This window comes from Trichechus manatus, unplaced genomic scaffold, assembly GCF_000243295.1.
Source record: "Trichechus manatus latirostris isolate Lorelei unplaced genomic scaffold, TriManLat1.0 scaffold00028, whole genome shotgun sequence".
Taxonomy (NCBI): domain Eukaryota; kingdom Metazoa; phylum Chordata; class Mammalia; order Sirenia; family Trichechidae; genus Trichechus; species Trichechus manatus.
The window spans coordinates 20,347,408-20,360,988 of record NW_004443964.1 but is presented as its reverse complement, the minus strand read 5'-3'; the positions used below and the strand labels follow the sequence as shown (position 1 = coordinate 20,360,988).

At 36.1% G+C, this 13,581-nt stretch overlaps 1 protein-coding gene across 2 annotated transcripts in view; it reads right to left on the bottom strand.

The window, feature by feature from the left end:
• Positions 1–13,581, bottom strand: part of NSF (N-ethylmaleimide sensitive factor, vesicle fusing ATPase) — a 170,171-nt gene that overhangs the window by 35,760 nt on the left and 120,830 nt on the right. For both annotated transcript variants that reach the window (XM_004374265.1, XM_023729398.1), the window contains exons 14-15: positions 10,403–10,559; positions 8,594–8,727 (exon numbers count right to left, since the gene is read on the bottom strand). In XM_004374265.1, the coding sequence (XP_004374322.1) occupies positions 8,594–8,727; positions 10,403–10,559 (291 nt within the window). The remainder of the gene's footprint in view (positions 1–8,593; positions 8,728–10,402; positions 10,560–13,581) is intronic.

Sequence of the window (13,581 nt, the reverse complement as noted above, 5' to 3'; positions counted from 1 at the left end):
GTGTGTGGGTGTGGTGTGGTGTGGTGTGGTGTGTGTGGTGTGGTGTGTGTGGTGTGGTGGTGTGTTGGGGGGAAAGTGGTTGATAAGAGATGAAGCAGAAGAGGTGAGGAAGGAATCTGGGTATGGAAGGTCTTACAAACTTCACATAAGTTGAAATTTTATTGTAAAGACAATAAAAAGCCACTAATAAGTTTTTTCTTCTTTTTTTTTTAAAAAAAGATTATTGTGGTAAAACATATATAACAAAATATTAGCCATTTTAACCATTTTTAAGTATACAATTCAGTGACATTAATTACATTCACCATATTGTGCAACTATTACTACTATCCATTTCCAAATGTTTTTCATCACCCTGAGTTGGAATCAACTAGACAGCAATGGGTTTGGATTGTTTTGGTAAACAAAAACTCACTAAAGGGTTTTAAGCATAAACATGTCAGGTTTATGTTTTAGAAACATTTTTCTGGCTGATGTACAGGAAAGCATTAGAGGTGAGCAATAGTTGTTTGAGACTGTGGAATCCAGGTGAGAGAACATGGTTACCTGAACAGCGTGGCAGGTGTGCTGAGAAGTGGACAGATTCTAGAGATATTTAGGAGGCAGAACTGAAAGGACTTGGTGAATGAATGGTTGTCTGGAGTAAAGGATCCTGTCTGACAAATAAAATAAGGAACAGAGGAGAAGCTGGTTTTGGAATGGATCCCAAGTGCATTTAAAGAGCAGGAAAAGAAAAAAGTAAAAGCCCTCTACCCTGTCCTCTCACCCCCAAAAAGGGAAGAAGAAAAGAGAAGAACTGGATATTTATTTTGCAGCCCCTTGATACACAGTGATGGCTCTTCTTGGCTTTAAGTTGATAAATTCAAGAAGATGGAAAAATCTGGAAGTAGTAGTTCCACAGTGTTTTTTTTGCTATTTTTCAAAGACTGGACCAATAAGCAACCAGTGTGTTACCCTATGAACTCAGGTGATTTCAGGAGATCACTGAAAATAATGCTTTGTCTTTTCAAAACACTTTTCAGAGTTCTACTCAAGGCTCTGATGTAAGCACATAATTCTGTCCATCAAGCTGGAACATCATGGATTAGAACCACTGGGACCTGAGACATCATGGTCTGGCTAGTTTCAGTAGCTCTACATCTTTCCTGAATCAGCCCTTCTCCCACTTCGAAGCAGCATAGCGCTCATGTGGTCACAGGGACCTTACTCAGGATACTGTTGATGTCTAAAAGGAAGATAAATAGCTGTGTAGTCTCACCAACTTATCTCAGATACTGTCATTCATGAAGCATTACAAATCACTTCACAGCTGACTGCATGAGCTACCTGTAACATTTTAGAAGAAAAGCACCTTCATCAGCCATTTAATATAGTTTTTTTACAGACATCTCTTAATGAATTAATTACCATCACTGGAGGGGAGGAGCACTCACATCTAACTCTCTTAACAACATATTCACCGTGAAAAGGCTGTACAATTCCAGTCATAACATGACTAGTTTCAACTGTCTAGTCAACTGAAACTCCTCTGGGTAGCTACTCTGCTCTAATTTAAATACACACACATACACCTTTAGCTTCTGACACATACATTCTTTTCCTTATCTAGTCACAAGTATAATACGAGGTCTCTACTCTTTCCCTGGCTCCATGTTTTCTACCTAGTCTCCTCAGCCCCTTCCATTCTGCAGCTCTCTGGCTGAGGCCCCAGCAGAATCTTCACTAAGAAGATACTCAGATTTGACTGGCAAGTACATGAGATTAGCTGCCAGACTAAAGCCTAAGTAAGAGATATTTACATACTGAGCTAGAAAATTCAATGTCAGGTAGATAAATCTCAAAAGAGAAAAGGTACTAGAAGGAAGGATGCATTAAAAGCAAAATCGTATCAACTGCCCCAGTTAGAGTACTACAACTGAAATGCCGAACTTACCCTCAGCAATAGCACTCGGCAGTTACACAGTGCCTGCTCCAGATCAGTGATGCCCAGCTAGTCAGTGGGCTGCAACTGGAGCTAGAAGGCTATATCTTATAGAATCTTAAAGAATTTTTAATTTAAATTCTTAGCCTCTTATTTAGTAAGATAAACATATGACACTTGAGCCTTCCCTTGCTGGAGAGGTTATCAACAGGTGATCATATGACTTACCATCCAAACCAGGACACTTTGAGAATGAAAAGGGGGAGGTGGGGAGCTACGAATAATCACACAGGGACAACAGGTGAAAACCAAGATTGCTCAAGGCATACTGGGATGTATGACCACTCGAGTTATCAGGAGTTTCCCGTGGAGCAGGTAAAATAATCTGTATCTATTTATCTAGTCTTAAAGTCAGTCAGGTGGGACATCTAAAACAGAAAGCTAACAAAGAATAATGGGAAGAACTGAAAAAGGAAAAAAATGTGGCATCAATCAGCATGGAAATAATGAGGCCAATTCTACAGGATGAAGAACATCTCCAGAAAACACAGAGACCCACAGTTGATTTCTAGCTGTGCATATAATAAGATTTTCATCATCAAACTCCCTGGTATCACCTATCTTGCATGCAAAGGTAGGTAGTGAAAGACATACGGTATAGGCTTGAGGGTCACAAGAGATAATCTAGAATGTGGGGAGTCTGGGCTCAAGGCAACAGCACGGCTGGAAGCACTCTGCAAGCACTTAGAAATAGGAGTGGGCTTCCTGCACATATAGGTTAGGGGCAGAGCTGAACTGGTCCTCAAGGACACTGCAGACTTCTGACACAGAGCCTACTCCTGGATTCTGCAGACAAGTTGGGGGCTCCCCATGTGTAGGGGAGGGGCAGCAGCTGCAGACTCTGGAGCCTACACGAACACAAATGGGAACAGGCCAGCATCAGCTGGTTCCATGTTGATCATGGCCTTTCAGAATCACCAACCACAGCAATGAGTGTTCTACGATTCTGTCTTCCATTTTCTATCATCTCTTTAGTGCTCTTAGGTAAGTAAAGTCAAATTCTCTGGTTCTTTTGGGGACTGAAAGAGTTCATCTCAGTTCTGAAGTGGCTGGGGTGAAGTACCTAGTTAGTAGGAATCTGATGACAGTAGTATTCTGATGGCTTAGAAAATTCCTAATGTAGTAAATCTGTCAACAATTAGTTGAAAGCATACTCTAATCATATTTGGTAGCATACAAAAACATAAATGAGCAAATTCAAATTGGTGCTATCAGTAATAAGCTCCAGTTTCTAAAAATAACTTGGGAGTAGACCAAGCAAACATCAGCTGTCTTCTAATGAAACTGCCTCAGGAAGTGGACCTAAACTTGGCACAGCACTAAAGCTTCCTGGAATGACCTTAAAATCCTTTATTTGTTTTCCCTGCTTTTCAGGAAAAAAAATCTTACATTTTCACATAACATGAGCCACAAAGTGGAGAATTCTTAGTGATATAAAAAGTCACAAGGTCTGAAAGTTCTGCTAAAGATCTATGCCATACTCCTTTGCGTGCCAAACAGATACAAGAGCCAAAAGACACCATGTATTAACCAAAACAACAACAAATGGCCACCCCCAGCCATAGAGGGACCTGTAGGCATTTCCGGAGTGACCACTTCTCTCAGTAATACATGCACAAACTTCAACAAACCAGCTACATGATATATTAGGATGTTAACCAAAAACATCCAAATTCTGTTGCTTAGTAACCGATGTCAATAGATCCAATTTCCAGCTCTGCTCTTTGTATAGACTAAACCATGAAAAGAGGAGGATTAGGCACCATGATTCTGTTCTGTGCAGACTACAATTTGCAGTGGGATTTACAGGAGGACATTCAAAGAAGATTATTTCTTTCTTGCAAGCTAGTGGAAAGGAAAATTTCTTCCATTAATTTGTGGTTCTTTAAAAACAAGACTGTATCATGGTATTAATGGGTACAGTTTTATAAATCATTGATGTTTTAACCTAATTTTGCTAAAAAATGTATCCATAACAGATTCTTCTATTTTATCTCTCTACTGATTGTGTACTCAGAAAGCATCAAGATTAGGTAGTTACAATCAAATTCTACTCCTTTGTTCTTCTGTCCACTTAATGCCACTGCCAGCACTAGTAAAATAGATTTTAAAAAGTATAGATGCAAAAGTGAATAAAGGAATTAAAATTTAAAAAATAAAACAAAGTTGGGGAAGCAAACAAAATGGGAAGGGGAAGGTCTATGATCGCTTCAAATACCTTCATGGAACATACAGCTCATCCCCCTCAAATGTTAGGATAATACCTCAGACAGACTTTGGCAGTGTTGAGGAATTTATCTATGGAAAGATTGCCTGTATTTATCTATACAGAAGGATTTATTGAGCACATTAAGAGAAGTACAAGGTAAATTTTAAATAATTGAAAATAAAAGTCATATATTTGCATTATCCATTTGTTAACAAGAAGCAATATCTTAATTACAATTAAATCTTACATACTATGAAAGCAAGCCTAATGGCCCTCCCTACTAACAAAAATTCTTACCTGTTGATTTAAGTAATAAAGTGGTAAAGAAAAATATCCAATGAAGCAACTAATTCAGATCAGCCCTCTTTAATACAAATTAATGTGTTACAATATTTCTGAGCTTCATGAACTACTGCCGCTGCATTTTAAAAAATCTTTTAAATTGAGCATTTCGTCATTAAAACATAGCTGAAGAATTAACTGTCAATCTTTGCCTATTAAATTGGCAAAAAATATTTTAATAACATCAGGTATGGGTGAGAATATCCAAGGAAACTGCAAATGCAAATTGGTACAACTTTCTGAAGAGGTGGGTACAGCTTTATAAGTCATTGGTATTTTTACAGAAGAGTTTTGATAGAAATAAGTATCAAAACTCTTGAAAATACTCATATTTTTCACCTAGCAATCCCAATTCTGAGAATTTATCCTAAGGAAAACCCAGAAATGTATGTACAATAATAATGGTAATTAGGTAAAATTAATCACTGCAATTTATTGAGTACATATTTTATGTCCTAGGCACTGTGATACTTTATATAAATTATCATCTCATTTAATTCTCATAATAGCCCTATGAAGCAGCTATTAATATTATCCTCATTTTACAGATGAGAAAACAGGGGATTGCAGATTAAGTCCAAAGTCACAGAGCTGGTAAGTGTGGCAGAGGGGAGATTCAAGTACAGATCTATTTGAATCCTAAGCCCAAGTTTCCGGTTAATACAGTATGATGCTACTCGAAGAAAAGTCCAATAAGAAAATGGGAGACAATAATTTCCCTAGCTTGGTAGTTTTACAGAATATTATTCATAATTGTAAAGAAAAAAACCAAACTGGAAATGACCTAAATATCCAAAAAAAGGAGATCATCTAAATGGATATTACGAAGCTATTAATTTAAAATAATAGTGAAGATAAATGTTAGTGACACTGAAAAAAGTTCATGATATTTTAAGCGGAAAAAAGCAGGTTTTTAATAGTAAGTCCAGTGTGACCCCTAATACATAATACTTATGTGTTTGAGTAAAGAAAAAAATTGAAAGGCAAATACAAATATGAGTTCATTTTTACTTTCTTCTATGCTCTTTTCTGTGTTTTCTACATTATTTTTGTAATTAGGAAAACCGATATTATTTTTATTGGGGGGATGGGCATTTATAAGGAAAGAAATATCCTCTCCAGAATGATAAAACATTATACATTATCTACTTACTGAAAAAAAAAATTAAAACATCTTCCCATCCTCACACTAAAAATGAAGGAATGTGAACAGTGGTGGGCGGTAGACTAGAAATACTAAAGAATGGCATTTATATTTCATTTTCAAAAACAACCTGGAAGCATCTTTAGACTGGTTTGAGTCCTCAGGCTTTTGTCAGCCTATCATTAGGTAGCAATGTGAAAACTATTTGCAGGGAAAGATTTTGCAATATTTCTAATATATTCCTAAGACATCTACACTTCATTCTTCTCTCTCTTCTGAACCTTAGTTACAGGGAATAATATTTTTCCCCTCAAGGAAAATCAGAAAGTCTAATACGAATTTATGATACTGCTGAAGCAGAAATAATTTTTGTAACTTTAAGAATACATGGATAATCCAGACAGTGAATCATGAATTGAAACAATTTTGAATAAGCTTGTATAGACACTTAGTTTTTATATTCCTTAGCCTTCTACTCATCTAAAACTCTACCTTGAAAGGCTTCAACAATTTAAAGATTAAATCATAAGTTATTAAGCCATTAATTTAACCATTTAAGCTTCTAAAATCAGCACATATTACCTTCCCCCTCAAGTCAATTTGCAAGAGATTAAAATAATAAAAATGATAATATCTCACACTTACATAGCACCTTTGATCTGCAGAAGCCTAAAGAACTTTTTAAAAACTTTATAGGAAAACCAGGACCATCCACCCACAGCTCAGAGTACCTACATCTGAGGTAAACCTGGCAGCTGGTGAAAAGCTATGGAGTAATTTACCATCTGCACAGAAGACTACTTTCAAACAAGAATAAGGAATGGATGGTGTAGGGAAATGCAAATAGAATTAGCTATTCAATTAAATGAGAAATTTAATGGCCATAGATGCTGTCATGGATTGAATTGTGTCCCCAAAAAATATGTGTCAACTTGGCTGGGTCATGATTCCCAGTACTGTATGATTATATACCATTCTATAAATCTGATGTGATTTTCTCATGTGTTGTAAACTCTATCACTATGATGAGGTTATATTGATGAGGTTTACAAGATTAGATAGTGTCTTAATCCAATCTCTTTTGAGATATAAAAGAGAGAATCGAGCAGAGACACATGGGAACCTCATACCACCAAGAAAGCAGTGCTGGGAGCAGAGCACATCCTTTGGACCTGAGGTTCCTGCGCCGAGATGCTCCCAGACCAAGGGAAGATTGATGCATCACAAGGACCTTTCTCCAGAGCCAACAGAGAGAGAAAGCCTTCCCCTGGAGCTAATGCCTTGAATTTGGCCTTGTAGCATACTAGATTGTGAGAGAATAAACTTCTCTTTGTTAAAGCCATCTACTTGTGGTATTTCTGTTAGAGCAGCACTAGATGACTAAGACAGATGCCAAGGGCTATTATTTAAATTTTCTCCTGAGGAAGAGATTGATAGTGGCTTAAGAGTTTCCTTTACAGGGAAAAAACAAACAGAAAAACAACCCTTACCTACCCTAGAGAAGTTATTCTGCCCAGATTTTCCTGGGAAAGATAGATACTACTGGTTTCACCTCAAAAACAGAATAAACTGGCTATGATATTTATTCTAAGTTCATTTTGTGTCTGGTAACATTTCCTTCTCTTTCACACTCAATTCCAAAGATCTTTACATAGAAGATCTTGATGTTTCAGTGTGTACGGCTTGTATCCTACAACAAGCTCCCCTCCCTCCATCCATTTCAAGCACCCTACACAAACAATTTTCTGCCACCTGCACAAACAAGAGACTAACTTCTCAAGCTTGCTTTTTTTTTTTTTGTGGAGTCTGTTTCTTTTTAAACATATTTTAAAATATATTTAAATATATTTTTCCTCTTCAGTCTCTTCCCTAAAGAAAAACTAAAGTAATTCTATCCTCCATCTTTATAAAGTGAGGGCCTAGTAGCAATGGTAAAAGAATACCCTGAGCTGTCTTATACTAGGTAGCACTTCAATTTTCAAGGTTCTTTTCCCATATCTCTTTGCCTTAGTTCATATCTATAATAGATCAAGCATAAGAAAAGAGTTCAAGTACAAGAAATATTTCAGCTGGATATAAAATATAATTTCTTCAGTGCTGGGAGTATACAAAGTAGACTCTCAATGGAAACATTGCCTAAACAGCCATTAAGATTCTTCATCATCAATTTTTGTCATTATTGTTTGTTATTATTATTGTTATTGCTGTTTTTCGTTGTTATTGTTTGTTGTAGTGTTGTTTTTAAGGAGCAGCTACCTACTATCCTAGATGGCTTAGAGGCATTTGCCTGAATGTAAGAGAGACGGACCAGATGATCTTAGAGTCTTTCCAGCTCTAGGATTCTATGTTCTAACTTTCATTTATGGTTCAAAGTGTCTATATTAAGAAGGTGAATAATGACACTTGCAGAAAGGAAGAAGGATGAGGACTGCATTAAGTTGCCAAGCTGGCTCTGATTATTACCTAAGATACAACAATCCTTTTGTAGGGTTTGTTGAAAACAGTTTCCCAATGATATATCTCTGTTCTCTCCCAAACTATACAGTTAAGTAATCCTGGACAGTTTGGCTTTGTACACTAATGAAAGAACTTAAAAAGAAATCCTAAATGAATGTGCTCCACTCTACCCAAACACTTTTCACTATGATCCTTCTTTCAATCACATCAATACAAACCTAAGCAATAAAAATTAATATTAATATGTGCTAAATGAAGCAAAGATAAAGGTACTTTAATAAAAATGCATTACAAAGTTATCTAAAACAGTCACTGTTCTCCCCTCAAATTCTGCTGACAATTTGTTCCATTTGGGAAGAATGTAGTTGCTATGGCTTTTATATATACACATAAGAAAACAGTGCACACACACACACATCTGAGAGTCAGGAAATTAAAATGAAAGTAAAAATCTTGATACCTTCTTCATGGCCTGACACTTGGCTGTCTCAGAAAAGCCAATCATCTTATCAGGGGAACAGATCTTGATGAAGGGGAAGTTGGATTCCTCTGCAATCTTTGCAGCTAAGGCAGTCTTCCCACTATGAGGAGGGCCTGCATAAAGATAAGAGCAAGTTAGGGAAAAATAGCCAACCTAAGCAAAGGGAGCTAAGACAAGTTTAAACTTTCTCCACAATGTTCTGAGGTCTCGACTAGTTGCTCATTAACATTTCCTGACAATTTCATGGCAGACATGTTTTCTCTTATTTATTAGCAACTAAACTTAATGAACTGATTAGCATTTCTCAAAAGTATGATGAAATACATTCCTTCCTACTTTCTCACAAAGCCTTAATCTTTCAAACTTCTGGTTAAACATGTAAAATGCGAGGGTTTGTGCTTCTTAAAAAAAAAGGAATGCATCCAAATGTATATCAGTACTTATGTTATTCTATCAAATCATTTGTGTAACAAAAAATACATATTATCTTCGCAGGACATGATATTGTGAGTAGGGAACAACTGCCTTATTAAAAGCAATTGTGATTTAAAAAGCTACCCTCATAGGACTGAAATGAGGTTTAAATGAGATATACATAAAAGTGTTAGTAGAGTGACCAGCATATCAGGGCTCAAAGAATGTTAGCTTAATTATGATTAATAATTAATAATAATTATGTCTTCTTGATTCTGCTTTCTACATAGTTCTCAAATTGGTCTATTTATCTCCATCTCCACTATCACCACATTACCTCAAGCCACAATCAGCTCTCACTAAGGCTAATACAAATGCTTAACATACGTCTAATATAAACGGTTAACAGATCTCTCCTGTATCTCTTTTCCCTCCAATTCATTCTCTATCACAAAGTAGCTGTGATGATGTTTTGAAAATACAAATCAGATGGTGTCACTGAACTGCTTAAAACCCTACAAATGGCTTTCCACTGCCCTAAGATAAAGGCTTTGCATGAACTGGCATCTGTCTACTTCTTCAGTCTCCTGTCCAGCCGATGTCCCTCTTGATGTCAAGCTCCTTCATGCCCAGGGCTTTTTCACATGCTGGTCCCTCTGCCTAGAACATCTTCCCTAATTTCTTTGCTGGCCAGCTTATCTTCATCCAGTAGGTCTTGGCTTACTGTGTTTCTCTTAGGGAGCCCCCCACCCCAGACCTCTGGAAGGGATTAGGTTCCCCTGTCACATGAGCTCACTGAACTTCTCTGCTGTTGTATTAATCATAACTATAAATAAATTATTTGTGAATGGAATGCCCTTACCTTTTAATCTACTTAGTAAAATCCTAACCGATCCTTTAAGGTCTAAATAAAACTAGCTTTCCTTGGCCACCCCCAGGCAAAACAACTTGCATTCACACATACATCTACACATAGACAACGTTGTTAGAAATTTGCTTACATGTCTGTTTTCATGAACAGACTGAACTCTGTGAATGTCTTTGTATCCCCAGTACTTAGTTCAATGCCTAAAACACAGCAATTATACAATAAATGCTTATTTAATTGAATTGGGTGCTATGTGATGCCATACAGATATTTAGATACAATCCTATAAAAAAAACTCATTGCTATCAGTCATCAGTGACATTTTACCCCAAGAAAATATTAATTTGTGCACAATATGGGTACAATAGGCTGGATTACTATTTTCAGATCATGAACAAGGTTCAGAACTGAAAATAATTCACTTTTCTGGAATGTGCTAAATGGCTTTAAAACAAAGCAATTTTTTTGTGTTTCACTTTTAATGCCATCTCATCATCCTTTCTCACCTTCCAGAAGGACGCTAACCAATGGTGTGCGGTCACTGTTTTTAGTCTGTTGAACCAGCAGCTCCCCATCTTCCAGAACCCGAGTAACTGGATCACCCCATTTGATGATACCATTCATAATGTAACTTGCGTAATCCTCTTGGTTTGTGCCAAATGCCTATTGACGAATATTGACGAAAAGGATAGTTGGAGGACAGCTGAAAGCATTTTGAGCATTACATTAGAAACTAAAACATTTAAAAGTATTAAAGATGAGCAATAATTTCTTCACACTAAAAGTGTTGAGCACTATCCATATTTAAGGCCTAAAAAGCAAAAGCAAAAATTCCCCAAAAGAACAAAGAAACAAAAACTATTTTATAATATCTCATTTAACTTTTTACCCAATAGCTTTAAAAAAAAAAAAAAGCTGCTTTGGTTGACTTGGTGGGATAGAAGCAATAGATTCTAGGCTCAGATTCTGCCAGGGCCCAAGCTTTTATCTTAAAACAGCTCCCTCATAATCCCTGAGCGAAAGCTTATGTTCTAACGTGCTCTTTCTATAAGGAATACATGAATTGTGGCCAATTTGTCAACAGCAAAGAGAAAAAGAGATTATGGACTTAGAAATCAGAAGTAGTTGTCTCAGCAGACAAAGATACTATCCTAACTTTGACCATAAGTGGTACAAACTGAAATGGGACAATGAAGTAGTAATGAGGAGATCAAGTCCACATCAGCTTGGTGCTAGGGGATGTAAGTTAAATGGTTCCAATGTAAGATTTAGAAGGAGGTAGAAATGAGCAGCTATAACTCAAGACTGAAAGGCTAGGAAAAGGATATAAAAGCAATTACTATATATAATAATTTTGTGTTCACTACATATTGCAGTTTAAATCACATCCCTCTTCATTCTCAACTTTGAATCTCAAATTATAACTCCCATCAAACCAACTGCCAAAAGTAGTCAGTAACTTTAGTATTTACCAATTGTATTGGATTTTCATAAAGTTAATTCGGAGAAGAAATGAATAGGAAAACATAACCCAACATAAATGTAAAGGTTATGTATCTTGAGAATTTCAAATCTTCATAGATTATCGCATCTCTCAAAAAGTCAATTTTTGATTCCCTAATGGACAGAATAATTTTAACAGATCTTTAGAATCTGCATCACATAGAAACTCATTCTTTGTAATAAAACGAGTTGCCACTGAGTCGATTCTGACTCATGGCAACCCCATTAGTGTCACAGTAGAACTGTGCTCCATTGGGTTTTTTCAATGGCTGACTGTTCAAAAGTAGATCGCCAAGCCTTTCTTTTAAGGTACCTCTGGGTGGACTCGGACTCCAACCTTTCTGTTAGTAGCCAAGCACATTAACTGTTTGCACCTCTGTCTCTGAAACAGTATTCAGTGGTCTCATGTCACTATTACTTTGCTGCCAAATCATTTTTCAGACCACTAATTTCTGGGTATAGAGGAAAGTTCTCACTACCTGGCTGCATAAGGTAAATTCAGTAGCTCCAAAAAGTTAAAAAGGAAAAGCCTGATAAATACTGGTTGAATGGCTGTTGTAGGAAATAGTAGGTTGGCTGGCTTTCCGACTTATCTCATCGTTTCCTTTTTTTGTTTTATCCTCCTGACTCTTGGGATAAATATAAGGAACTTTTTCAGTTCCTACTTCCAGTTCGTAGCCAGACTATTCAGCATTTAAAAAACCTTGGAATGGATCAGTTAGGCCCAGCTCTAATATTTTTGGAGACTATTACAAATGACAACAATAAAAGATTAAACTATTCCCATTGCTCAGTAACTTGTGCAAGTAATTATTTTATATTTAAAAGTCATAACAGTCATAAAATTAATTGACTTTTGTCTTTAAAGGAGATACTTACAACCAATAATTATTTTCAAAATATATAAAGAACTTGAGAGATCAAGTAAAAATAAAGAATAAATAATACAATAGAAAAATAGGCAAAAAGACATGAATAGCATTTCACAGAAGACATCACACATACAATCAATAAACGTATGAAGAAATGCTTAACTTCATAAGTAATCAGTGAAATGCAAATCAAGACCAAAATGATACCACTTGATATCCAACTGAATGGCAAAGATTAAGAAGTCTGAAAATACCAATTGTTGGAGAGAATGTGGAGAAACAGGGTGTCTTTTAGATTATTAGGGATAGTGTTAATTGGGCCAACCACTGGAAAACAGTTTGAAGTTATCTTTTAAAGTTGGACATTCACATATCCAACAACCCAGCAATTTCATTCCTAAATATATGAGAAACTTGTTCAAAACACTCATAGCAGCACTTGTTTTGTAATAACAAAAAACTAGTAACAGTCCAAATGTCCACTGAAACAAAAATGGACAAATTATGGTAGTCACACAATGGAATGCTATTCAGCAATGAAAATGAATGATGTACAACTACGGAAGATCATACAGATGACTCTTGGTAATAAAATATTTAACAATATAACAAGTCCAGAAGATGGCATACACCATAATCCTCTTTTTATAAAGTTCATAAAACAGCTAAAACAAAACAACTGACAGAAAAGCAATGGACTACAAAACTAAGAAACAATGGTTACCTAAAGTGAAGAGGCAGGGGGACCAAATAAGAGAGAAACACAGCTAGATATGCGATATTGTCAATATTCTTGTTATTAGCTCATGAGTGTCATCATATTATTTTTAAATAAGACAAATAACATAGGACCCGTGTATAGACTAATGACAACAGTGTGTCATGGATCGAAGACTAAGATTAATCCAATTCTGTGCTGAGGTCCATTTAAGACAGAAAAACAAACACACAGCTTGTTTTAATACTAATATAGGACTCTAAATAGTTATTCAAGCATGTGTGGTTGTTTTATAGAAAAATGGGTTAATGGTCTTATACTATACTCTAAAGCTCCAACTATGACTATTTAGTTTTCAGTATATTTTAGAATAAACCAGTTGTTGTTGAGTAGATTCCAACTCATGGTGACTCCATGTTTGTCAGAGTAGAACTGTGCTCCATAGGTTTTTTTTTTTTATTTTTTTTATTGTACTTCAGGTGAAGGCTTACAGAACAAATAGTTTCTCATGAAACAGAAGTACACATGTTGTTTTATAACACTGGTTAACAACCCCACAACATATCAACCCTCTAACTTCTCAACCTCTTTT